The 27,133-nt window shown below is 46.1% G+C and overlaps 2 protein-coding genes across 3 annotated transcripts in view; both read left to right on the top strand.

Moving 5' to 3' along the window:
• The first annotated feature begins 387 nt into the window (after nt 1–387).
• Nucleotides 388–14,386, top strand: LOC113086215 (bone morphogenetic protein 5-like). 2 transcript variants are annotated; one of them, XM_026255365.1, is made up of 5 exons: nt 388–656; nt 1,443–1,585; nt 1,671–1,742; nt 1,877–1,971; nt 13,327–14,386. In XM_026255365.1, exons 1-5 carry the CDS (start codon nt 409–411, stop codon nt 13,474–13,476), a joined length of 708 nt encoding a protein of 235 aa, XP_026111150.1. In that variant the 5' UTR covers nt 388–408; the 3' UTR covers nt 13,477–14,386. The 2 variants fall into 2 exon arrangements, with proteins under 2 accessions (XP_026111150.1, XP_026111149.1); XM_026255364.1 differs by having other exon boundaries at nt 395–656; nt 1,668–1,742; nt 13,327–14,384.
• A 4,103-nt stretch (nt 14,387–18,489) lies between these two features.
• Nucleotides 18,490–27,133, top strand: part of LOC113086212 (AF4/FMR2 family member 3) — a 16,612-nt gene continuing 7,968 nt past the window's right edge. The window contains exons 1-3 of the mRNA XM_026255361.1: nt 18,490–18,686; nt 23,357–23,477; nt 26,843–27,133. The exon at nt 26,843–27,133 is cut by the window's right edge and continues 189 nt beyond it. Coding sequence (XP_026111146.1) covers nt 18,622–18,686; nt 23,357–23,477; nt 26,843–27,133 — 477 coding nt within the window. The 5' untranslated portion in view covers nt 18,490–18,621. The remainder of the gene's footprint in view (nt 18,687–23,356; nt 23,478–26,842) is intronic.

The following is a 27,133-nucleotide window of genomic DNA, read 5'->3' as shown; positions in this document are numbered from 1 at the left end:
ATGACCTTGCTCAATATGTTAATGACCCTAGTTAATGTTTTAATATTTGATATTCTGATGAACGGCACATTTGCAGCTCAAATTAATATTTGATTTTAAAACTTTGTTGCATTACACACTAAACAGAGTTCAGTCTATAAGCCGATGCAAGTTCAGTGTCCAGTGTCATAACGGTCACTTGTCCTGGGAATTAGGCGCGTTCACGTATCACACAGATGCAGACCGTTTCATGAATGGCTTCTTTATTTGTGCCGCACTGCTGTTTTTTCTGATCTTTTTCATATTTTCCATCTGTCCTCCCGCAGGTTAGAGCTTATCATCTTTGTTAGTGTGTAACCATGTGATAGTGTTTTTCTCAGTTCCACCTTTATTCTCCACCTCCTTTTCAGCACCATCCGTTTGCCCGACATGAAAACAGTACAAAGTATTCCAAGGCCAAGCTCGGCCGGGGTAGATAAATCCCTGCTTTCCCAGGCGCTTCAAACAACATCCATTCATTCCTTTCCAGAGTCCAGAGCTTTTGTCACGAGACTCGAGTGTTCTCCTGCAGTCATGCCTCTGGTGCTGTGTGTCGTCGCCGTTTTGTTCGGGTGTCCTCTCGGAGAGATGTTTGTTCTGCATCCTTCACCTGAGGCATCTGCTGTCAAAGCCAACAGGTAAGAGCCAATGATTTAAAGATGAACAATAGCATGATGAATGGATCAGGGCATCCTGTTTTAATCACCTGCACTTTTGTTCATTAGGAGGTTTTGGGGAGAGTTTCAGGGAGATTTGTTGTTAGTAGAAACTATCGTTACAGCTCGTTCACTGTGATCAGTCTATGAACCCAGATTTACTTGAAGTCTTAGATTTGGTAGAAATTTAGGGTAATATTTGAGTGCTTGAGGCAAAATTTGAATCAACCTCATTATAATAGTATACTCTTCTTCTGTTTGAGACTCAAATCCTCCTGGCGGGCCTGATTGTGCTTGACTAACCCAAAGAGAATTGCTGGATATCTTCATAAAGCTTGTCTTGCTCTGGAGTTTGTTTATTTGCTGGTTTTTATTGGGTTTTTAATAAAATTTTTGAATGGTTTTTGCCATGAAAATAGCCTAAGATGCTGACATGGCATTAAAATATTAAATGCTCTGGGTTTTACTTCAGTTTTTACTTGTGTACAGGTTGATTGCAAAGACACATGTAAAGTTATGGAGGTATAAATGAGGGCATCTCCCCTCTCCTCTGGTGTCCTTTTACAGGGTCAAATGCTGAGCCGGCACAAACACGCGAGGCTCCGGTAGCACACAACTGCACTTTGAAACATTTGGCTGCCGTTTGACAGGCACACACACACACACACACACACACACACACACACACACACACACACACACATGAGGTCTGCAGGTGTGATTACCCTCTGGGTTTTATTTTTTATTTTTATTTTTATTTTTTTGCAGATGCAAGGGAGACCTGGAAATCAGGAAAATCCTTCTGGAATCTCTAAACCTCCAGCAGGAGCCTCGTGTGTCCATGTCGAAGATGCATCATTTACGTGAGCAGTGGAAAGCCAGTTTCAGAAGCAGCCTCACATCAGCACCAGGTACATGAACCCCAGAGATCAAGCTCAGGTGTAGACCAGATCAGCCCGGGTTTATGGTGAATCTGATCACTCATCTATTTAGCAGGTAACGCAACGTTTCCCGAGGACTCCAGAAACTCAAGCTGCTGCAAACATTCCTGTCAGATCTTCATTAAAGGTGAGCGATCAGATGCATCCTACTACGTTCTCAACGCTGCAACATTTTTGGTGTTAAAACCAGCTTAAATGAAAGACCCTATGGCTACAGTGTATATGAACGCGATACATCATGCATGTCTTCTCTTGTGTCAGATCTGGGCTGGGAGCATTGGGTGGTTTATCCAGAGAGCATCACCTTCGTCAAGTGCCGATCCTGCGCTTCTGAGAGCACAGATGCACCTGCGCAGGTGAATTACCTCTATATCATGTTCATTCAATCTGTTTTCTATTAAGAAATGCTTTACACATTCTCTGTCAGTAAGTCAGTTGTGTATTGACTTGTTCTGTGTCGTGTCATAGCTGTGTGGGTGGAGTCGGGTGGGGGATAACAGTCCTTTCCCCATCATTGGAAAAGTATGGTGTAGACTCAGAATGGCTTACATATAATCATTTCTGCCATTCGGCAGAGCAACATAAGTATAAAAACTAAGCGGTATTGGGTCGGACTTTCTGTATGTTATCTGTGACTGGACAAACGACCCAACAGAATGGACAAAGGTGTTGTTTCCTGACATTTTCTGTAACCTAATGGAGCAAGAGACCGCTTACTACAAGCATATAAGAGAACGATACGGCTTGTGAAAAGTAAACATTTGACGTTTTCTTTTGCTTAATTTAAATAAATTGATAAAGAATTGAGTAAAAGCAAGAGAATACACAATAAACTTGAATTGAACTTAATTGAATTAAAAGCCTGTTGTACTTTATTTTTGATATATTACAAAGGATTTTTAATATTGACAAAACATCAAGGTCCACTGAAGTGCCTTGAAATGCGCAGCGTTATTCTGTGGTCTATTACTAATCATTTTCACAATATATGCCGTAAAATTAAAGTAAAACATGAAGATTTATATATAAAATACAAAAAAACATGGTTATTGGTTACTAGTTAAACCATGGTAAAAATGTTTTTCTACACTAACCATAGTTTAACCATGGTATTTGTAGTAAAACTGTGGTCATAGGCTATAACTGGTAATAACCCCCCCCCCCCCCCAACAAAAAAGCCTTTTTTAGCCTTTTACTATAGTAATACCATTGCTACTTTTCATAAGGGCTTGTGTGTAATAATCTAAAATAAATGTTTTAATAGATTATGACATCACAAAATATCAGGGAGTGATATTTATTTGCGCTACTGTGATCCGTGCAGGGAGAGAGGATTGAGGAGTGTAGCCTCTCTGTGTTACCCGCTCAGTGCTCTCTGTGTTACCCGCTCAGTGCTCTCTGTGTTACCCGCTCAGTGCTCTCTGTGTTACCCGCTCAGTGCTCTCTGTGTTACCCGCTCAGTGCTATGTGTGTTACCAGCTCAGTGCTCTCTGTGTTACCCGCTCAGTGCTATGTGTGTTACCCGCTCAGTGCTATGTGTGTTACCCGCTCAGTGCTATGTGTGTTACCAGCTCAGTGCTCTCTGTGTTACCCTCTCAGTGCTCTCTGTGTTACCCGCTCAGTGCTCTCTGTGTTACCCGCTCAGTGTTATCTGTGTTACCCGCTCAGTGCTCTCTGTGTTACCCGCTCAGTGCTCTCTGTGTTACCCGCTCAGTGCTGTGTGTGTTACCCGCTCAGTGCTCTCTGTGTTACCCGCTCAGTGCTGTGTGTGTTACCCGCTCAGTGCTGTGTGGTGTTACCCGCTCAGTGCTCTCTGTGTTACCCGCTCAGAGCTGTGTGTGTTACCCGCTCAGTGCTCTCTGTGTTACCCGCTCAGTGCTCTCTGTGTTACCCGCTCAGTGCTATGTGTGTTACCCGCTCAGTGCTGTGTGTGTTACCGCTCAGTGCTATGGTGTGTTACCCGCTCAGTGCTATGTGTGTTACCCGCTCAGTGCTCTCTGTGTTACCCGCTCAGTGCTCTCTGTGTTACCCGCTCAGTGTTATCTGTGTTACCCGCTCAGTGCTCTCTGTGTTACCCGCTCAGTGCTCTCTGTGTTACCCGCTCAGTGTTATCTGTGTTACCCGCTCAGTGCTCTCTGTGTTACCCGCTCAGTGCTCTCTGTGTTACCCGCTCAGTGCTGTGTGTGTTACCCGCTCAGTGCTCTCTGTGTTACCCGCTCAGTGCTGTGTGTGTTACCCGCTCAGTGCTGTGTGTTACCCGCTCAGTGCTCTCTGTGTTACCCGCTCAGTGCTGTGTGTGTTACCCGCTCAGTGCTCTCTGTGTTACCCCGCTCAGTGCTTTCTGTGTTACCCGCTCAGTGCTATGTGTGTTACCCGCTCAGTGCTATGTGTGTTACCCGCTCAGTGCTCTCTGTGTTACCCGCTCAGTGCTATGTGTGTTACCCGCTCAGTGCTATGTGTGTTACCCGCTCAGTGCTCTCTGTGTTACCCGCTCAGTGCTATGTGTGTTACCCGCTCAGTGCTCTCTGTGTTACCCGCTCAGTGCTATGTGTGTTACCCGCTCAGTGCTATGTGTGTTACCCGCTCAGTGCTATGTGTGTTACCAGCTCAGTGCTCTCTGTTACCCTCTCAGTGCTCTCTGTGTTTACCCGCTCAGTGCTCTCTGTGTTACCCGCTCAGTGTTATCTGTGTTACCCGCTCAGTGCTATGTGTGTTACCCCGCTCAGTGCTCTCTGTGTTACCCGCTCAGTGCTCTCTGTGTTACCCGCTCAGTGCTATGTGTGTTACCAGCTCAGTGCTCTCTGTGTTACCCGCTCAGTGCTATGTGTGTTACCCGCTCAGTGCTATGTGTGTTACCCGCTCAGTGCTATGTGTGTTACCAGCTCAGTGCTCTCTGTGTTACCCTCTCAGTGCTCTCTGTGTTACCCGCTCAGTGCTCTCTGTGTTACCCGCTCAGTGTTATCTGTGTTACCCGCTCAGTGCTCTCTGTGTTACCCGCTCAGTGCTCTCTGTGTTACCCGCTCAGTGCTGTGTGTGTTACCCGCTCAGTGCTCTCTGTGTTACCCGCTCAGTGCTGTGTGTGTTACCCGCTCAGTGCTGTGTGTGTTACCCGCTCAGTGCTCTCTGTGTTACCCGCTCAGAGCTGTGTGTGTTACCCGCTCAGTGCTCTCTGTGTTACCCGCTCAGTGCTCTCTGTGTTACCCGCTCAGTGCTATGTGTGTTACCCGCTCAGTGCTGTGTGTGTTACCCGCTCAGTGCTATGTGTGTTACCCGCTCAGTGCTATGTGTGTTACCCGCTCAGTGCTCTCTGTGTTACCCCGCTCAGTGCTCTCTGTGTTACCCGCTCAGTGTTATCTGTGTTACCCGCTCAGTGCTCTCTGTGTTACCCGCTCAGTGCTCTCTGTGTTACCCGCTCAGTGCTGTGTGTGTTACCCGCTCAGTGCTCTCTGTGTTACCCGCTCAGTGCTGTGTGTGTTACCCGCTCAGTGCTGTGTGTTACCCGCTCAGTGCTCTCTGTGTTACCCGCTCAGTGCTGTGTGTGTTACCCGCTCAGTGCTCTCTGTGTTACCCGCTCAGTGCTTTCTGTGTTACCCGCTCAGTGCTATGTGTGTTACCCGCTCAGTGCTATGTGTGTTACCCGCTCAGTGCTCTCTGTGTTACCCGCTCAGTGCTATGTGTGTACCCGCTCAGTGCTATGTGTGTTACCCGCTCAGTGCTCTCTGTGTTACCCGCTCAGTGCTATGTGTGTTACCCGCTCAGTGCTCTCTGTGTTACCCGCTCAGTGCTATGTGTGTTACCCGCTCAGTGCTATGTGTGTTACCCGCTCAGTGCTATGTGTGTTACCCGCTCAGTGCTGTGTGTGTTACCCGCTCAGTGCTATGTGTGTTACCCGCTCAGTGCTCTCTGTGTTACCCGCTCAGTGCTCTCTGTGTTACCCGCTCAGTGCTCTCTGTGTTACCCGCTCAGTGCTCTCTGTGTTACCCGCTCAGTGCTCTCTGTGTTACCCGCTCAGTGCTCTCTGTGTTACCCGCTCTGTGCTGTGTGTGTTACCCGCTCAGTGCTATGTGTGTTACCCGCTCAGTGCTATCTGTGTTACCCGCTCAGTGCTCTCTGTGTTACCCGCTCAGTGTTATCTGTGTTACCCGCTCAGTGCTATGTGTGTTACCCGCTCAGTGCTCTCTGTGTTACCCGCTCAGTGCTATGTGTGTTACCCGCTCAGTGCTATGTGTGTTACCCGCTCAGTGCTCTCTGTGTTACCCGCTCAGTGCTCTCTGTGTTACCCGCTCAGTGCTATGTGTGTTACACGCTCAGTGCTCTCTGTGTTACCCGCTCAGTGCTATGTGTGTTACCCGCTCAGTGCTCTCTGTGTTACCCGCTCAGTGCTCTCTGTGTTACCCGCTCAGTGCTATGTGTGTTACCCGCTCAGTGCTCTCTGTGTTACCCGCTCAGTGCTATGTGTGTTACCCGCTCAGTGCTCTCTGTGTTACCCGCTCAGTGCTCTCTGTGTTACCCGCTCAGTGCTATGTGTGTTACCCGCTCAGTGCTCTCTGTGTTACCCGCTCAGTGCTATGTGTGTTACCCGCTCAGTGCTCTCTGTGTTACCCGTTCAGTGCTCTCTGTGTTACCCGCTCAGTGCTATGTGTGTTACCCGCTCAGTGCTCTCTGTGTTACCCGCTCAGTGCTCTCTGTGTTACCCGCTCAGTGCTATTTGTGTTACCCGCTCAGTGCTCTCTGTGTTACCCGCTCAGTGTTATCTGTGTTACCCGCTCAGTGCTCTCTGTGTTACCCGCTCAGTGCTATGTGTGTTACCTGCTCAGTGCTCTCTGTGTTACCCGCTCAGTGCTATGTGTGTTACCCGCTCAGTGCTCTCTGTGTTACCCGCTCTGTGTTATCTGTGTTACCCGCTCAGTGCTCTCTGTGTTACCCGCTCAGTGTTATCTGTGTTACCCGCTCTGTGTTATCTGTGTTACCCGCTCAGTGCTCTCTGTGTTACCCGCTCAGTGCTCTCTGTGTTACCCGCTCAGTGCTCTCTGTGTTACCCGCTCAGTGCTATGTGTGTTACCCGCTCAGTGCTATGTGTGTTACCCGCTCAGTGCTATGTGTGTTACCCACTCAGTGCTCTCTGTGTTACCCGCTCAGTGCTATGTGTGTTACCCGCTCAGTGCTGTGTGTGTTACCCGCTCAGTGCTCTCTGTGTTACCCGCTCAGTGCTCTCTGTGTTACCCGCTCAGTGCTCTCTGTGTTACCCGCTCAGTGCTATGTGTGTTACCCGCTCAGTGCTCTCTGTGTTACCCGCTCAGTGCTCTCTGTGTTACCCGCTCAGTGCTATGTGTGTTACCCGCTCAGTGCTCTCTGTGTTACCACTCAGTGCTATGTGTGTTACCCGCTCAGTGCTATCTGTGTTACCCGCTCAGTGCTATCTGTGTTACCCGCTCAGTGTTATCTGTGTTACCCGCTCAGTGCTATCTGTGTTACCCGCTCAGTGCTCTCTGTGTTACCCGCTCAGTGTTTATCTGTGTTACCCCGCTCAGTGCTGTGTTGTTACCCGTCAGTGCTCTCTGTGTTACCCGCTCAGTGCTTCTCTGTGTTACCCGCTCAGTGCTCTCTGTGTTACCCGCTCAGTGCTATGTGTGTTACCCGCTCAGTGCTATCTGTGTTACCCGCTCAGTGCTATCTGTGTTACCCGCTCAGTGTTATCTGTGTTACCCGCTCAGTGCTAATCTGTGTTACCCGCTCAGTGCTCTCTGTGTTACCCGCTCAGTGTTATCTGTGTTACCCGATCAGTGTTATCTGTGTTACCCGCTCTGTGTTATCTGTGTTACCCGATCAGTGCTATGTGTGTTACCCGCTCAGTGCTATGTGTGTTACCCGCTCAGTGTTATCTGTGTTACCCGCTCAGTGCTCTCTGTTTACCCCGCTCAGTGCTCTCTGTGTTACCCGCTCAGTGTTATCTGTGTTACCCGATCAGTGTTATTGTGTTACCCGCTCTGTGTTATCTGTGTTACCCGCTCAGTGCTATGTGTGTTACCCGCTCAGTGCTATGTGTGTTACCCGCTCAGTGCTCTCTGTGTTACCCGCTCAGTGCTCTCTGTGTTACCCGCTCAGTGCTATGTGTGTTTACCCGCTCAGTGCTCTCTGTGTTACCCGCTCAGTGCTATGTGTGTTACCCGTCAGTGTTATCTGTGTTTACCCGCTCTGTGTTATCTGTTACCCGCTCAGTGTTATCTGTGTTACCCGCTCAGTGTTATCTGTGTTACCCGCTCAGTGCTCTCTGTGTTTACCGCTCAGTGCTATGTGTGTTACCCGTTCAGTGCTCTCTGTGTTACCCTCTCAGTGCTCTCTGTGTTACCCGCTCAGTGCTCTCTGTGTTACCCGCTCAGTGCTGTGTGTGTTACCCGCTCAGTGCTCTCTGTGTTACCCGCTCTGTGTTATCTGTGTTACCCGCTCAGTGCTCTCTGTGTTACCCGCTCAGTGCTATGTGTGTTACCCGCTCAGTGCTGTGTGTGTTACCCGCTCAGTGCTATCTGTGTTACCCCGCTCAGTGCTCTCTGTGTTACCCGCTCAGTGCTGTGTGTGTTACCCGCTCAGTGTTATCTGTGTTACCCGCTCTGTGTTATCTGTGTTACCCGCTCAGTGTTATCTGTGTTACCCGCTCAGTGCTCTCTGTGTTACCCGCTCAGTGCTATGTGTGTTACCCTCTCAGTGCTCTCTGTGTTACCCGCTCAGTGCTCTCTGTGTTACCCGCTCAGTGCTGTGTGTGTTACCCGCTCAGTGCTCTCTGTGTTACCCTCTCAGTGCTCTCTGTGTTACCCGCTCAGTGTTATCTGTGTTACCCGCTCAGTGCTATGTGTGTTACCCGCTCCAGTGCTCTCTGTGTTACCCGCTCAGTGCTCTCTGTGTTACCCGCTCAGTGCTATGTGTGTTACCAGCTCAGTGCTCTCTGTGTTACCCGCTCAGTGCTATGTGTGTTACCCGCTCAGTGCTATGTGTGTTACCCGCTCAGTGCTATGTGTGTTACCAGCTCAGTGCTCTCTGTGTTACCCTCTCAGTGCTCTCTGTGTTACCCGCTCAGTGCTCTCTGTGTTACCCGCTCAGTGTTATCTGTGTTACCCGCTCAGTGCTCTCTGTGTTACCCGCTCAGTGCTCTCTGTGTTACCCGCTCAGTGCTGTGTGTGTTACCCGCTCAGTGCTCTCTGTGTTACCCGCTCAGTGCTGTGTGTGTTACCCGCTCAGTGCTGTGTGTGTTACCCGCTCAGTGCTCTCTGTGTTACCCGCTCAGAGCTGTGTGTGTTACCCGCTCAGTGCTCTCTGTGTTACCCGCTCAGTGCTCTCTGTGTTACCCGCTCAGTGCTATGTGTGTTACCCGCTCAGTGCTGTGTGTGTTACCCGCTCAGTGCTATGTGTGTTACCCGCTCAGTGCTATGTGTTACCCGCTCAGTGGCTCTCTGTGTTACCCGCTCAGTGCTCTCTGTGTTACCCGCTCAGTGTTATCTGTGTTACCCGCTCAGTGCTCTCTGTGTTACCCGCTCAGTGCTCTCTGTGTTACCCGCTCAGTGCTGTGTGTGTTACCCGCTCAGTGCTCTCTGTGTTACCCGCTCAGTGCTGTGTGTGTTACCCGCTCAGTGCTGTGTGTTACCCGCTCAGTGCTCTCTGTGTTACCCGCTCAGTGCTGTGTGTGTTACCCGCTCAGTGCTCTCTGTGTTACCCGCTCAGTGCTTTCTGTGTTACCCGCTCAGTGCTATGTGTGTTACCCGCTCAGTGCTATGTGTGTTACCCGCTCAGTGCTCTCTGTGTTACCCGCTCAGTGCTATGTGTGTTACCCGCTCAGTGCTATGTGTGTTACCCGCTCAGTGCTCTCTGTGTTACCCGCTCAGTGCTATGTGTGTTACCCGCTCAGTGCTCTCTGTGTTACCCGCTCAGTGCTATGTGTGTTACCCGCTCAGTGCTATGTGTGTTACCGCTCAGTGCTATGTGTGTTACCCGCTCAGTGCTGTGTGTGTTACCCGCTCAGTGCTATGTGTGTTACCCGCTCAGTGCTCTCTGTGTTACCCGCTCAGTGCTCTCTGTGTTACCCGCTCAGTGCTCTCTGTGTTACCCGCTCAGTGCTCTCTGTGTTACCCGCTCAGTGCTCTCTGTGTTACCGCTCAGTGCTCTCTGTGTTACCCGCTCTGTGCTGTGTGTGTTACCCGCTCAGTGCTATGTGTGTTACCCGCTCAGTGCTATCTGTGTTACCCGCTCAGTGCTCTCTGTGTTACCCGCTCAGTGTTATCTGTGTTACCCGCTCAGTGCTATGTGTGTTACCCGCTCAGTGCTCTCTGTGTTACCCGCTCAGTGCTATGTGTGTTACCCGCTCAGTGCTATGTGTGTTACCCGCTCAGTGCTCTCTGTGTTACCCGCTCATTGCTCTCTGTGTTACCCGCTCAGTGCTCTCTGTGTACCCGATCAGTGCTGTGTGTGTTACCCGCTCAGTGCTCTCTGTGTTACCCGCTCAGTGCTCTCTGTGTTACCCGCTCAGTGCTATGTGTGTTACCCGCTCAGTGCTCTCTGTGTTACCCGCTCAGTGCTATGTGTGTTACCCGCTCAGTGCTATGTGTGTTACCCGCTCAGTGCTCTCTGTGTTACCCGCTCAGTGCTCTCTGTGTTACCCGCTCAGTGCTCTCTGTGTTACCCGCTCAGTGCTATGTGTGTTACACGCTCAGTGCTCTCTGTGTTACCCGCTCAGTGCTATGTGTGTTACCGCTCAGTGCTCTCTGTGTTACCCGCTCAGTGCTCTCTGTGTTACCCGCTCAGTGCTATGTGTGTTACCCGCTCAGTGCTCTCTGTGTTACCCGCTCAGTGCTATGTGTGTTACCCGCTCAGTGCTCTCTGTGTTACCCGCTCAGTGCTCTCTGTGTTACCCGCTCAGTGCTATGTGTGTTACCCGCTCAGTGCTCTCTGTGTTACCCGCTCAGTGCTATGTGTGTTACCCGCTCAGTGCTCTCTGTGTTACCCGTTCAGTGCTCTCTGTGTTACCCGCTCAGTGCTATGTGTGTTACCCGCTCAGTGCTCTCTGTGTTACCCGCTCAGTGCTCTCTGTGTTACCCGCTCAGTGCTATGTGTGTTACCCGCTCAGTGCTCTCTGTGTTACCCGCTCAGTGTTATCTGTGTTACCCGCTCAGTGCTCTCTGTGTTACCCGCTCAGTGCTATGTGTGTTACCTGCTCAGTGCTCTCTGTGTTACCCGCTCAGTGCTATGTGTGTTACCCGCTCAGTGCTCTCTGTGTTACCCGCTCTGTGTTATCTGTGTTACCCGCTCAGTGCTCTCTGTGTTACCCGCTCAGTGTTATCTGTGTTACCCGCTCTGTGTTATCTGTGTTACCCGCTCAGTGCTCTCTGTGTTACCCGCTCAGTGCTCTCTGTGTTACCCGCTCAGTGCTCTCTGTGTTACCCGCTCAGTGCTATGTGTGTTACCCGCTCAGTGCTATGTGTGTTACCCGCTCAGTGCTATGTGTGTTACCCACTTCAGTGCTCTCTGTGTTACCCGCTCAGTGCTATGTGTGTTACCCGCCTCCAGTGCTGTGTGTGTTACCCGCTCCAGTGCTCTCTGTGTTTACCCGCTCAGTGCTCTCTGTGTTACCCGCTCAGTGCTCTCTGTGTTACCCGCTCAGGTGCTATGTGTGTTACCCGCTCAGTGCTCTCTGTGTACCCGCTCAGTGCTCTCTGTGTTACCCGCTCAGTGCTATGTGTGTTACCCGCTCAGTGCTCTCTGTGTTACCCACTCAGTGCTATGTGTGTTACCCGCTCAGTGCTATCTGTGTTACCCGCTCAGTGCTATCTGTGTTACCCGCTCAGTGTTATCTGTGTTACCCGCTCAGTGCTATCTGTGTTACCCGCTCAGTGCTCTCTGTGTTACCCGCTCAGTGTTATCTGTGTTACCCGCTCAGTGCTGTGTGTGTTACCCGCTCAGTGCTCTCTGTGTTACCCGCTCAGTGCTCTCTGTGTTACCCGCTCAGTGCTCTCTGTGTTACCCGCTCAGTGCTATGTGTGTTACCCGCTCAGTGCTATCTGTGTTACCCGCTCAGTGCTATCTGTGTTACCCGCTCAGTGTTATCTGTGTTACCCGCTCAGTGCTATCTGTGTTACCCGCTCAGTGCTCTCTGTGTTACCCGCTCAGTGTTATCTGTGTTACCCGATCAGTGTTATCTGTGTTACCCGCTCTGTGTTATCTGTGTTACCCGATCAGTGCTATGTGTGTTACCCGCTCAGTGCTATGTGTGTTACCCGCTCAGTGTTATCTGTGTTACCCGCTCAGTGCTCTCTGTGTTACCCGCTCAGTGCTCTCTGTGTTACCCGCTCAGTGTTATCTGTGTTTACCCGATCAGTGTTATCTGTGTTACCCGCTCTGTGTTATCTGTGTTACCCGCTCAGTGCTATGTGTGTTACCCGCTCAGTGCTATGTGTGTTACCCGCTCAGTGCTCTCTGTGTTACCCGCTCAGTGCTCTCTGTGTTACCCGCTCAGTGCTATGTGTGTTACCCGCTCAGTGCTCTCTGTGTTACCCGCTCAGTGCTATGTGTGTTACCCGCTCAGTGTTATCTGTGTTTACCCGCTCTGTGTTATCTGTTACCCGCTCAGTGTTATCTGTGTTACCCGCTCAGTGTTATCTGTGTTACCCGCTCAGTGCTCTCTGTGTTACCCGCTCAGTGCTATGTGTGTTACCCGTTCAGTGCTCTCTGTGTTACCCTCTCAGTGCTCTCTGTGTTACCCGCTCAGTGCTCTCTGTGTTACCCGCTCAGTGCTGTGTGTGTTACCCGCTCAGTGCTCTCTGTGTTACCCGCTCTGTGTTATCTGTGTTACCCGCTCAGTGCTCTCTGTGTTACCCGCTCAGTGCTATGTGTGTTACCCGCTCAGTGCTGTGTGTGTTACCCGCTCAGTGCTATCTGTGTTACCCGCTCAGTGCTCTCTGTGTTACCCGCTCAGTGCTGTGTGTGTTACCCGCTCAGTGTTATCTGTGTTACCCGCTCTGTGTTATCTGTGTTACCCGCTCAGTGTTATCTGTGTTACCCGCTCAGTGCTCTCTGTGTTACCCGCTCAGTGCTGTGTGTGTTACCCGCTCAGTGTTATCTGTGTTACCCGCTCAGTGTTATCTGTGTTACCCGCTCAGTGCTCTCTGTGTTACCCGCTCAGTGCTGTGTGTGTTACCTGCTCAGTGCTGTGTGTGTTACCCGCTCAGTGTTATCTGTGTTACCCGCTCCGTGTTATCTGTGTTACCCGCTCAGTGCTCTCTGTGTTACCCGCTCAGTGCTATGTGTGTTACCCGCTCAGTGCTCTCTGTGTTACCCGCTCAGTGTTATCTGTGTTAGTTCGTCTGTTTATCAGTCGTGTACATCTTCAGATTGTTTATTAGAGGCACAGAACGCCACACAGCAACTTTTCGGCACTGCACCAAGCAAAAATCAAAAAAAATCTTCACAAAAGCTAAAGATCAAGCACCTAACATGGTCTCTGCACGTTCATTTGTATTATTTGTTATTTGACCAATCGATCCCACCGATGCCGAACAAGTCAATAGGTTTATACTGTTTTACTAAACTGTTTTATGTCTGTATTTCGTTCCACTGCATGTACACACATGTAGCGGATTGATAATAAAGCTTAACTTGAACTTTACTGGCCTCAGACTGATGAAATGCTTCAGATGAGCTCAGACCTGATCTTAATTGTCTTCCCACAGTGCTGCCTGCCAACCGCTCACGTCATCGTCCCATTCGTCTACATGGACGACTGGAGCGGTGTGGTTCTGTCCTCGGTGAGTCTGATCCGTGAGTGCGGCTGTGACCCCGGAGAGGAAACACAGAACCCAGAGGTCATGACCCCGTCCTAGAAAGCCTTCCTGACCTGCAGGTCTGGTGACACAGAGCCACAGAAATGCAGTAGAGAAGCACAGCTTTTTGGTTTCGTAGGTTTATAGCTAAGCAAACTTATTTAGCATCTTTTGACTTTTGCTGCTGTTGGGAGTCAGACTCTCAGACTCTTGTGGGCTGTAAGTAAAAAGGACTCATGTAAAGTTCTCAGAAGAGGCAAAAATGTTCTCATCAAATAACAAAAATGTTATTTGACTTTCACAGAAATGCACAATGGACCTTCTGTTATAAATCAGTTCAAGGCCAAATCTGTTTTTAACTTCAGGCTTTTATGGAGCTGCGGCTTCAGCGGTCAGCGAATGTTCCCTGAGAAAATGCTGTTGAGCAGCTCTGCCAAAACTATCCCTGTGTGAATCTGAGGACCAAACAAAGTATTACATCAAAATCACCTTCCTTTAAATCAAATTCTAATGTCAGTTATCCCTCTAACGTGGTGTCAGGCGTGATCGTTAGCAATAATGTGATCTGCGTGTTGAGAAACGCCTGGTCTTGAAGAATCGAACGCACATTCCAGCAAAGTTCATTTTGATTGTTTGTTTCCAAAAACCATCTGGCCATGAATCAGCATAATTTCAATTTCAATGTGGAAACATTTTTCAACCCAGTATTATACATAATTTAATGTTTCATAACTCGACTTCCATGTTGTAGGCTACATGCCATTGTATTAGAAAATATCAAAACCATTTAATGTAATCCAGGAATGGCAAACTAACACTTTCCCAAGCATGTTCAGCTAGTATTTAACAAGATTTACACTTTAAATCAAATGTATCAGCAGAATGTTTTATTAAAGAAAGCTTTCATGGCATAAAGATGTGATGTCTTCGCTTCACTTCATAAAAGATCCGTCCAATGTTTGTGTGTGTTTATTTCTGGCAGCTTCTGTGTGTAACAAAACACATGCTGAAAAGATTTATCAGAATGAACTCATATGAACTTCTTCTGTGCTCATTTATCAGTGAATATGGACACAGGTTACTTGCAGTGCATTTCCGAAATGAGTGGCTTATTTTGGGAGTTTATTGGCACACACTGTTTGAAAGTGTGTGTGGTGCGTGTGTGTGTGTGTGTGTGTGTGGGTGTGGGTGTGTGTGTGTGTGTGTGTGTGGCTGTGTGTGGTGCGTGTGTGTGTGTGTGTGTGTGGGTGTGGGTGTGTGTGTGTGTGTGGCTGTGTGTGGTGCGTGTGTGTGTGTGTGTGTGTGTGTGTGTGTGTGTGTGGTGTGTGGTGTGTGTGGTGTGTGTGTGGTGTGTGTGTGTGTGTGTGTGGTCTGTATGTGGTGTGTTGTGTGTGTGTGTGTGTGTGTGTGTGTGTGTGTGTGGTGTGTGTGTGTGGTCTGTATGTGGTGTGTGTGTGTGTGTGGTATGTTGTGTGTGTGTGTGTGTGTGTGCGTGTGTGTGTGTGTGTGTGTGTGGTGTGTGGTGTGTGTGGTCTGTATGTGGTGTGTGTGTGTGTGGCTGTTGCGCAATCAGTAAAGAGTGCAGAGGCTCGACAGCTCTCTGTTCCTCCTGGCTTCAGACAGACTCCACAGACCTGCGGCCGTCTGACCTTCAACACTCGAGAGAGAAGACAAGCAAACAGGAACAACTCGTCCCCTCCTGAAACATCATGGCCTGTGTGGGATCCTCCTGGCTGCGCTGGGGACTGCTGCTTTCTCTCATATTCTGTGAGTTTGCTCAGGAGAACAGCTGGGAGTGTTTGGACAAGGACGAGATTGTAACTGAAATGTCCAGGGACGCTGAGATGCCGTCTGAGTGTGTGTTGAGCTGTACAGCGCTCTCTTACAGACAGATCGCAGACAGACAGCAGAAACTCACGGTCCGCTTTAAAGACTCGCAGCCCGGTAAGAGCCGCTTCCTCTCGGTGTGTGTTACGTGTGTTAAAGGAGCAAAAATATTGTACAGTTTATACACTATAAGCAAATTATATGGTATTTTAGTTCAGTAATTGTGACCTCAGTGAGCATCAGTAATATATACTTATATATATATATATATAGAGAGAGAGAGAGAGAGAGAGAGAGAGAGAGAGAGAGAGAGAGAGAGTCTACTAGTATTGCCTCAAGTTACAGCATGAAGTATAGCATTACTGAGCATAAACATGCTGCTGTGGAAGATTGATTTATTCACGTTCTTATCTTTGTCGGCTCCTGCAGGAGAGTTGGGGGACTTCTGCTGGTTTATTCACAGAAGATGCAGCACATGGGATGAAGTTTTTGTTTTACTATCAGTCATTGAATCTGTTCCGAACACAGAATCGATTCAAATTCAAACCAACTCTCCGACTCACCTGATCTCCGTTCAGTCCCACGACTCTCCGTCCATCATTCCTGACGACTGTGGCCTTCGCTTCGACGTCACGCCGCACCTGACACACCTGACACACCTGACACACCTGCCGCTCTGTGTCCGGATCACAGGCATCATGGGAAACCGCTTACAATGCCCACCATTTCTGGTCCTGATAAGGAATAAAACAAGTTTAACCAACTCCTGAATGAATCTATAAACATTATAAAGCATAATGGTAAAGATATAGATTCAGATAAACTCTTAGAGGCTAGAGGTATGACATTTAGGATGTTGCATTTCAATTTCAATTCGTTTGAATGAACGTTTCAGTAATATGTGAATTTCCAGTTTAATATGCTTTCAATTTGAAGCATACATTTCATTTTAATTTGCCTTTGTAGCCTTTCTGTTTTACTAAGCATTTTCTAAATAGTGAACTGATCAAATCATTAGCATGTAGTCCTGTTTATTTAACAGCATACATATGTATATATATTTTGTTAATAAAAATCTGGATGCTAATCTCTGTCTACTGTGAATTCATATTAATATGATTATTTTGATATTAAATTTAAATCACTGAGGTAGATATTAAATCTGTCAAACAAACGAATCAATAGCATGAACAACAGTAAATCACAACAATTATTGAAAATTCAACTCTCTCTCACACTCACATTTCACATTTGTTTAGTCCAGTACACTCAGAAAGTACAAACAGAACTGAGCACACAATCATCAGATTCATTCTGCGCTGTAGATTTATTCAGTTTCATACTTGATATTCAGAACAGTGTAACCCTAAGTGTGATTTCTTTTATGGGTTATTCCACAGAATTGGTGCAAACTGATGTCCCATAACTAAAAAACATTTAAAAAGCATTTAAGAATTTGAATCTTAGATGTTTACTAAGATCCTTCTATTAACAAAGGATTATAAGATCCATCTAAAACCACAGGAAACAGATGATTAGGTTAACATTAATTAGGTAAACCCGAACTGGAAACACTTCCCATAACACCCTATGTACTTGCTACATCATTAGAAGAATGGCATCTACGCTAATATTAGTCTGTTTCTCTCTTGTTCCGAGGTCATCGTAGCCACCAGATCCAGTCTGTGTCCAGATCAGAGGGTCACTGCAGTCACCCGGATCCAGTACGTATCCAGACCAGATGGTGGATCAGCACCTAGAAAGGACCTCTACATCCCTGAAAGACAGCGGAGACCAGGACAACTAGAGCCCAGATACAGATCCCCTGTAAAGACCTTGTCTCAGAGGAGCACCAGGACAAGACCACAGGAAACAGATGATTCTTCTGCACAATCTGACTTTGCTGCAGTCTGGAATTGAACTACTGGTTTCGTCTGGTCAGAGGAGAACTGACCCCAACTGAGCCTGGTTTCTCCCAAGGTTTTTTTCTCCATTCTGTCACCGATGGAGTTTCGGTTCCTTGCCACTGTCGCCTCTGGCTTGCTTAGTTGGGGTCACTTCATCTACAGCGATATCATTGACTTGATTGCACAGATACTATTTAAGCTGAATTATTTTTTTTAAAACTGTCATTTTGCACAATTGACACACTGTTTTTCTAATTAATGTTGTTAAGTGGCTTTGACTAAATCTTATTGTTTAAAGTGCTATATAAATAAAGGTGACTTGACCGCTTGACATCTGCTAAATGCATACAATTTTTTTTTACTTTACTTGATGAAGACAAGCACTTGGGAAAAAAGCATTGCATAGTCTGGGACGACTTTTGTGCAGCAGTGAAGCGTTCAGCAAACCCATCCATAGTGGGGATGAAGAGACCAACGGGGGAGAAAGGCGAGTCGAGGAAGACGGTTTTATCCACGCCCTTGATCTCTGTCCGATTCAGCCACAGATGGTGTTCCAGCACCACCAAGCTGGCCTCGAATGCCCGATAGCCTGGGTGGTGGTCTTAGTAGCGTGTCCTTAAATGTGGACAGGGTTTGCCCCACTTCATCTATGGTGCGGAGGAGCTGTGCCTGGTACACTTGGAGCACCACCATGGAGTGCAGTGCTGAAGCAGCCTAGCCGGATGAGGCATAAGGTTTCTATAGAATTCCATGAACCAATGGCCGTGCAGTCTAAGAGTTTCAGAAATCTGAGAAAAATAAAGTGTATTATCGAGAGGGAACTATTTTGAAAACAATTAAAAGTGCAATCCGAGCTACATTATCATTATCAATTAGTCTTGACTGTGCAAACAAAACAGACTATAACTATTTCAACTGAATTACATGGCAGTTAAAAACAAAATTAAAAATGACAATCAAATTCAGTTTCATTTAGCTATTTAACCTTCATTTTACATAAAACTGTAAGCGTTTACTAACAGTGTCTGTATTTTTACAATATCTCTGTTTTACTATTTACTTAAAAAAAAGTATTACTGCTCTAACGTGATGATGTAATTGTTGACGTGCGCGCTCCTGAAAGAACATGCCCATAAAAGGAGTGTTGAGCCGGAACCATATAATACTGCGCGGGGGTGTCCGCTTTTCCTCATGATATCCTGACGAATAATTATATGAATTAATCTTTAATTGTTAAAATTCTTAATAAACTCGTGAGCAAACAGAACCTGTTGTTCAATATAGATTTAGATCGTGTGTGTTTGACCCACTGATCTGAAGCTTGTAGCACCGGGTCACCGCCTCAGGAGTGGACGCGTCCGCGGAGCTCCGTTCTGCTCGAGAGCTCGCTTCAGTCGAACTGTGATTTCTGGAAATCAGCGTTGATTTTCTAGATTTGAAGAAATGTGATAAATCGGCGGATTGTGTCGTCATGAGCGACCGACAGCCGACGCCACACCGCGGACAGTGCAGACCGAGAATGAGCGGAAGGAGCAGGTAAGAACACTCTGGAAAAACATCTCTAAATGAGGAAATAAAACACAAGTAACCACTTAAAGTCTGTAAACACACACCACTTCCGCACTGACACACGAGACACCGACTAATATAACTCATAAAACCGATTGAAAGTTTTAGAATTGAACTGACTGAATCAAAAATGATTACATGAATATTATAAACTAAATAAAAGTACAGTGACGTCATGTGTAAATACTAACGTAAAGACGCGAGTGTTTTCTTGAGTCATATGATATGATTTAAATTAATTAATGATTGTTGTCAAACTTATTATTAGTGTGTGTGTGTGTGTGTGTGCGCGCGCGATGTAAGATCATTATATCAGTGTGTGAATGTTTCAATTAGTTTTAGGCCGGAAAAACACATTCATTCATCTGAATCTGACACACACACACACTCACAGAGAACAGAAAACACACGTCTAATATGCGTCCAGTCACTGCAGGTGTTTGTGTGTTTGTGTTGGTCACTGCTGTGGTGACCTCTGACCTTCAGTGAATGCTGATAATCACTTTAGTGTGAGATGAGTGTGACTGTATCTGCTGTGAGTCTCATCAACACAAACACAGTATGTCTGTTTATATTGTATGATTCTGGTTTATATCATGGGCGAGTGAAGGTGAGGAAGAACCTTGAAATATGAATTATGGGTTATTATGGATTGAATGTAGTTATTAATACATGAGCATTAATACAGAGACTAAACTGTGTGTGTATCAGATTTTTTTTCTTATAATCTTTTCTATTTTTCTATTCATTTTTTTTTTCAGCATAAATAGCTACAATAGTGCTAATAATTGTTACATGACAGACATGATGAGCAGGTGATTTGCACAGATGTGTGTGTGTGTGTGTGTGTGTGTGTGTGTGTGTGTGTGAGCGAGAGTCTTAACTGAGAGCAGATGTTCCTTACACACTTTCCCCTCTGGACACACACCTGAGACACGCAGAACACACCCTTCAGAACATAAGAGCCTCTTTGTGCTTTTATTTCCCTTCATCATGATCACACACTCAGATCAGGGGGCTGTTCCATAAAAAACGCTAAGGAAATCGTGATTTAAGTCGGTTTCATAAACAAGCGGTTTCATAAACAATTTAATAAACATGTTCAGTGAGTCAAGGTGGATCATGGATCAGATCGATCCAAGCAGTGAATATATTTGTGATGTTTAATGCATTTGAGACGTTGTGTTTTCCTCAGGGCATAACTGACACGTCATCTATATTTTTCATATGTAAATGTAAAAAAAAGTAATGCAAATATATCCATTTTACTACAACTTCTTAGTAAAATATACACTCTGCTAAAATATTTGTTGGACATTAAATGTGACGTATAATTTTAATCCTTCATAAAATTTTATTTTTTACATAACAGTATCTGTAAATCAAAATAAAGCTGGCTAATACAGCCCTAATTATTAGCTCAAAAGCTTCTTATTGGTTAAAATGTAATGTTGTTGCTAGAGTATAAATAATTTCTGTAAAATTCTAAAGCTCAAAGTTCAATGTCAAGTGAGATATTTTAAATAACAGAGTTCACCTACAAAAAACGACCCGTTTGGACTACACCCCTCAAGTTCCTGCAGTAATGATGTCACTAAAACAGTTTTTTGACTAACCTCCGCCCACATGAATACACAAAAAGGGGGCGTGGTCTTGTTGCGCTCTGACGGAGAAGAGGAAAAGCTGTGTTTGTGTTCGACATGTTGTTGAAATGCTGTTATTTTCATCTCGGAGTCCAATCATCTTTGTTTGGGCTTCCCAGGGACGATGTACTTGGAGATTAATGGTTAATATTTATGTTTAACTCGGTTCCCGAAAATTATAATCCACATGTAAAACTATGTGCAGCACATTTTGCTGAGGACAGCTTCCTCAATCTCTGTGAACGGCCTTCCGTCACAATCAGGAAACTTTCACCGTGTCTAGAACTGGCACGAGCTGCCAGGCCCGTTTCTACCATAGACCAGAAAAGAAATGGACACAGCGACACAGTGGGGGCTGCCATCTTTTAGCAGAACTTCACTTGCGTTAGCATTCCCATGGACTCCCATTCATTATGGCGTCACTTTTACAGCGAATAACTTTACATCTGAGGCGTTTAAAGACTCTGTTTGTCCATTATTTATTTCTAAAGATACACAACAATGTATAAAGGGCTCCATTACCTTCTATGTTACATTATGGCCCCGTAGAAACAGTTTTTGTAAAAAATAGGCTAACGATTGCGTCATAACCACTCGTCTCTCTGTCGCATTACCGTACAGACAGGAGGAGAAGCTCGCAGGCAATTAACTTAATATGGCGTACTGGCATTACATTTTAAAATACTATACACAATAATTAATCAGAATACTTACTCCTGCTCACTCACGACAAAGAACTCCCCGCTCAAGCTCGCCGTCTCTGCAAGATTAACGATGGCAGTTTGCACGCACAGCTACTAGAAGATTTACATCTGTCAGACAGGTCGCTGACGTCATCAAGCTTCGTTTGAGTCTGCGTGTCAGAAACGGAAGTGCTAAAAAACGCTAAAAATGGGCTTCACTTGTCTCAATTGAGTTCCAATGGGGTCGCTAAGCCTAAAACAACTCCTGACCACTTGCTTCTCAAAACTAGTCCAATCACATTTCCAGGAGGGCAGCACGTGCTCCGCTGCTGTCGAATCACAACACAGGAACCGCTGGCCCAATCAGAACTCGTTACGTATTTCTGAAGGAGGGACTTTATAGAACAAGGAAGTCATCAGCCCGTTTTTATGACAGTGAAAACAACGGTATAAAGAGAGGTGAATTGTGTGAATTGTGATTTTACACACGAAACATGAACACATGTTATATTGCACACTGTAAACACAATCAAAGCTTAAAAAAAAACACAAAAAGCGTGACCTTTAAAAAACAATTTTATATTGTAATGTTTTAATGTTTTACTAATAACCATAAAACCCGAGAGAAAGGCTGCGTGGCTAGAAACTGCTGATCAACTGAATGCACAACTGTAGAAACTGTGTTCATATATCTTAAAGTTCATTACATTTTGGGCACAATACATTACAGTTGGTTGTAGCCTTATATATATATATATATATATATATATATTAGGGGTGTAACGATACGCGTATTCGTATTGAACCGTTCGGTACGACGCTTTCGGTTCGGTACGCGGTACGCATTATGTATACCGAACGGTTCGTTGGAGTAATTAATTATATTTGAAAAAAAAAAAAAGAGAGAGAAAGAAATATAATGATATGCGTTCAACAAGGTAGCCCAATAACCCAAACAACGTAACAGGCAACGCCCCTGACACTCCCGAAGAAGAAAAAAACACCATCTTATATGTTTATGTTAGGCTACTCAGCAGGCGCTCGCTCACTCAGTACGCGCTGAAGGCTCGTTGCAAAATAGCCAATGCGTTTAACAGACTAGAAATGAGAAGATCCTCCAATAACCAACAGGTCTGGTGTTTGGGTGCACTTTGGATTCCCTTTAAGCTATAATGGTGATGGCAAGAGAGTGGTGGATAAAAAAACAACGGTATGTCGCATCTGCAACATGACAGGGTACACCAGCGGGATTACAAAAAAAAAAAAAAAAAAAAAAACAGCGGGAATATCTGGGATATATGCGTCAGTACTATCTGGGAAAAGACGAAAAAAAGGAGAAACATGCATGCAGCAAACTATCCCTGCAGCATTTAGACACTATAGCTTACAGGGAATCCAACCCAAACACCAGATCTTATATTTCTGGTCTGTTAAATGCATTAGACATTTTGCAACGAGCCTTCAGCGCGTGCTGAGTGAGCGAGCGCCTAAAAACGCATGGAAAACGCTAAGCGCGTCTTTCTCCTGAGGCGTCTGTCTTTGCTAAGCAACAATGACGTGCTCTCTCCATGAGACGCGGAAATTTCAGCGAAGGATAAATGGATTTGCAGCTCTAAAAATCGCTTGCAGTAGCTCTGCTACTGAATTTATTTCAAAATTGCAATCCATATACAACTATGATCAGCTGTTCCTTCATCTTGGCTGAGCTCTCAACGTTGTTACGGGAAAGGATGAAGCTGATTGGTTGGTTCTTGTCACATGACCCGCGGTGCGCTTGCGGCATTCTGAAAAGTTGAGATGTTTTTACATTTTGCTGTATCTAAAACGTATCGAACCGAACCGAACCGAACCGTGACATCAGTGTATCGTATCGAACCGAACCGTGAATTTTGTGAACCGTTACACCCCTAATATATATATAAAATGATTAAATTGCATTTCCTGTATACTTTTATTTTTGGACTGATAATAAAGTGAAATGGTTGTATGTGAGAATGCAGTGTTGATATCAATGTGTTCAGCTTCACCTGAGAGTTAGGATCAGGCTAGTTTACAGCATAAACTTGAGCTCTATGGTGAATTTGCTTTCTGAAACCAAATCAAGTAACAATAAGTCAGACTGAATGAAAAAATACTGGTTTATTTAGTAAACTAGTTTTATGAAACAATCCCCAGGTGTGGCACACGAGTGTAAATGTTGCGTTTTAATGTAAACAAGTTGATTTTAGGTTTGTATTTTCTGGTCATCCCCTGACTCATCTCTCTCTCTCTCTGTGTGTGTGTGTGTGTGTGTGTGTGTGTGTCCATGCAGTGTGCATATGGAGGATCGTAACATGTTGCGGCGGATGGAGAAGGAGAGACGGAGTCAGGAGGTGCAGCTGGAGGAGACGCAGTATGATGGAATCGCTCCTCTCTTCAACAAGCCGTATAAGGTGTTTATACTACGGGGGTTGAATGCTTGAATCTGATTGGCTGATGAACGGTCTGAGGTGGGAAATTATTTTAAGGGAAACGCATGGCGAACGTAGATCCAGGCAGCTCTCCTGACTGCATTACAGTTCAATATCATTTCGCATAGTAAAACTGTAATAACAGTTTTATACAGTTTTAACTGTAATAACAGAGATAATCTCTCTCTCTCTCGTCTCGCTCTCTCTCTCTCTCTCGTCTCACTCTCTTTCTAATAACTTCATTAATAACTGCATTAGAATGCTATCAACAGTTCAAGCCTCCATTACCAGCTTTAAAATGACATTTTGGAATCTGCATAAGAGGCGTTGGATGAGATGAAGGAGAAATATTCCTACTCACAATAGCCATTTATGAACAAAAACCTGATGGATTCCTTTAAATATATCATCTGATCGATGTCTTGAGGCGTGGTTACTTTGGAATAAGTGGAATAATTGACACACAAGTAACCATGTGTGTGTGTGTGTGTGTGTGTGAGTGTGACCGAGTGTGTGACCGAGTGTGTGTGTGTGTGTGTGAGTGTGACTGTGTGTGAGTGTGACTGTGTGTGTGACCATGTAACCATGTGTGTGTGTGTATGACCGAGTGTGTGTGTGTGTGACTGTGTGTGTGTGTGTGTGTGTGTGACTGTATGTGAGTGTGACTGTATGTGAGTGTGACTGTGTGTGAGTGTGACTGTGTGTGTGACCATGTAACCATGTGTGTGTGAGTGTGACTGAGTGTGTGAGTGTGACTGTGTGTGACTGAGTGTGAGTGTAACTGTGTGTGAGTGTGACCATGTAACCATGTGTGTGTGTGTGAGTGTGAGTGTGACCGAGTGTGTGTGTGTGACTGAGTGTGTGACCGAGTGTGTGTGTGTGACTGTGTGTGTGTGACCATGTAACCATGTGTGTGTGAGTGTGACTGTGTGTGTGAGTGTGACTGTGTGTGTGACCATGTAACCGTGTGTGTGTGAGTGTGACTGTGTGTGAGTGTGACTGAGTGTGAGTGTGACTGTGTGTGTGACCATGTAACCATGTGTGAATGTGTGTGACTGTGTGTGTGACCATGTAACCATGTGTGAATGTGTGTGACTGTGTGTGTGTGTGACTGTGTGTGAGTGTGACTGTGTGTGTGACCATGTAACCATGTGTGAATGTGTGTGACTGTGTGTGTGTGTGACTGTGTGTGAGTGTGACTGTGTGTGTGACCATGTAACCATGTGTGTGTGTGTATGACCGAGTGTGTGTGTGTGTGACTGTGTGTGTGTGTGTGTGTGTGACTGTATGTGAGTGTGACTGTGTGTGAGTGTGACTGTGTGTGTGACCATGTAACCATGTGTGTGTGAGTGTGACTGAGTGTGTGAGTGTGACTGTGTGTGACTGAGTGTGAGTGTAACTGTGTGTGAGTGTGACCATGTAACCATGTGTGTGTGTGTGTGTGAGTGTGAGTGTGACCGAGTGTGTGTGTGTGACTGAGTGTGTGACCGAGTGTGTGTGTGTGACTGTGTGTGTGTGACCATGTAACCATGTGTGTGTGAGTGTGACTGTGTGTGTGAGTGTGACTGTGTGTGTGACCATGTAACCGTGTGTGTGTGACCATGTAACCGTGTGTGTGTGAGTGTGACTGTGTGTGAGTGTGACTGAGTGTGAGTGTGACTGTGTGTGTGACCATGTAACCATGTGTGAATGTGTGTGACTGTGTGTGTGACCATGTAACCATGTGTGAATGTGTGTGACTGTGTGTGTGTGTGACTGTGTGTGAGTGTGACTGTGTGTGTGACCATGTAACCATGTGTGTGTGTGTGTGACTGTGTGTGAGTGTGACTGTGTGTGTGACCATGTAACCATGTGTGAATGTGTGTGACTGTGTGTGTGTGTGACCATGTAACCATGTGTGAATGTGTGTGACTGTGTGTGTGTGTGACTGTGTGTGAGTGTGACTGTGTGTGAGTGTGACTGTGTGAGTGTGACTGTGAGTGTGACTGTGTGTGTGTGTGTGACTGAGTGTGACTGTGTGTGAGTGTGACTGTGTGTGACTGTGACCATGTAACCATGTGTGTGTGAGTGTGACTGTGTGTGAGTGTGACCGGGTGTGTGTGTGTGTGACCACATTTGTGAGTGTGACCGTGTGTCTGAGTGTGACCACGTGTGTGTGTGTGTGTGTGTGTGTGAGAGAGAGTGTGACCATGTAACCATGAGTGTGTGATTGTGACCATGTGTGTGAGTGTCATCACGAGTGTGACCGTGAGTGTGACCATGTAACCATGTGTAAGTGTGTCCGGGTGTGTGAGTGTGAACACGTGTGTGAGTGTGTGTGTGACCGTGAGTGTGACCATGTAACCATGTGTGTGAGAGTGTGAACGCATGTGCGAGTGTAACCATGTGTGTGAGTGTGTGACCGTGTGTGTGTCACAGTGCATTGACGAAGCACTGCATCCTCAATTTACAATTTTACTTCATATTTATACAATTTTGTCAATAAATACAAGCAGTCAGATATATGAAGAAAACAAATTATTTCAGAAAAAAATTATATTCTTCATATGCAGTTCATATTAGGGATTGCCCCCCCCCCGAATGCATGGCTGCTTTTTAGTTTCACTATCGCTTTCGAGATTCACATTTGACAAGTTGATTTGTTTGTCAGTGGTATTGAGGATCTGCAAACCATTCTCCATTCTCCTCAGTCATCTCTGTGTTGCATCCTTGTGGCGCAGCTGACACAGAAGAGCGTACACCGAGTGATGTGGAGAAACACAGAGGAGACAAATTGTTGAATAAAGTCTATTTTAGTTTTTCTTCGCATACAAAAAGTCTTCTCACCACTTCATAACATTACAGTTGAACCACTGATGGCAGATGGACTATTCTGACGATATCTTTCATTCTCTCCTGGACCTTGACACTGAGCAGTCTGTGGGACAGTCTCAAGCCTCCTGGTTTAGATTCAAAATATCTTAAATTGTGTTCTGAATACAAACAAAGCTTTTATGGGTTTAGTACGACAGGGGGGTAAGTGATTAACGACAAAATTTTCATTTTGGGGTGGAGTATATCTTTAATACACAGAGCAGAAGTGCCGTCAATTATACTGATAAGGTTTTATCGCTCCGGCCTAAATGCTGAACACCGAAACCTACTATCATTCTTTGTATTTATATCGTATATCAGTGTCCTGTCGAACAGGATGGGTTGGTGTATGTTAGTGAAAACACATGAGTTTTGTGTCAGTGCTTTAGGAGAATCCAGCGCTAATCAATCACATCTGAGACGCTAACCCTCAATGTGACTGCTGCACAATAACCGAGCATAAAGACACTTCCTTTGTCTGATTTACTTTGCAGAGAATCAAAGATGACGAGCTGTCGAGTCGCATCCAGAGGATGTTGGGTAGTTATGAGGATGGATATGATGGACCTGAGGACCCTGCACTTTCTTACAACCGTTCCACACCGTTCCCTCAGGCGCAGTCGGGACACACGGATCACTCCCGAGCCGCTTCAGGAGAGAGCTGGGACTGTTTCCCGGCCCTGTCCCCCCCAGCGGAGCCTCTGTCCCCTCTGCAGTCCAGTGACTCGGACACTGGCCCGTCTCCAGATCGTTGCAGGCCGGACGCACCTCCGCTGACCCTCGCA

Source organism: Carassius auratus, unplaced genomic scaffold, assembly GCF_003368295.1.
Source record: "Carassius auratus strain Wakin unplaced genomic scaffold, ASM336829v1 scaf_tig00042958, whole genome shotgun sequence".
NCBI lineage: Eukaryota > Metazoa > Chordata > Actinopteri > Cypriniformes > Cyprinidae > Carassius > Carassius auratus.
This window is presented reverse-complemented; position numbering and strand designations above follow the sequence as displayed.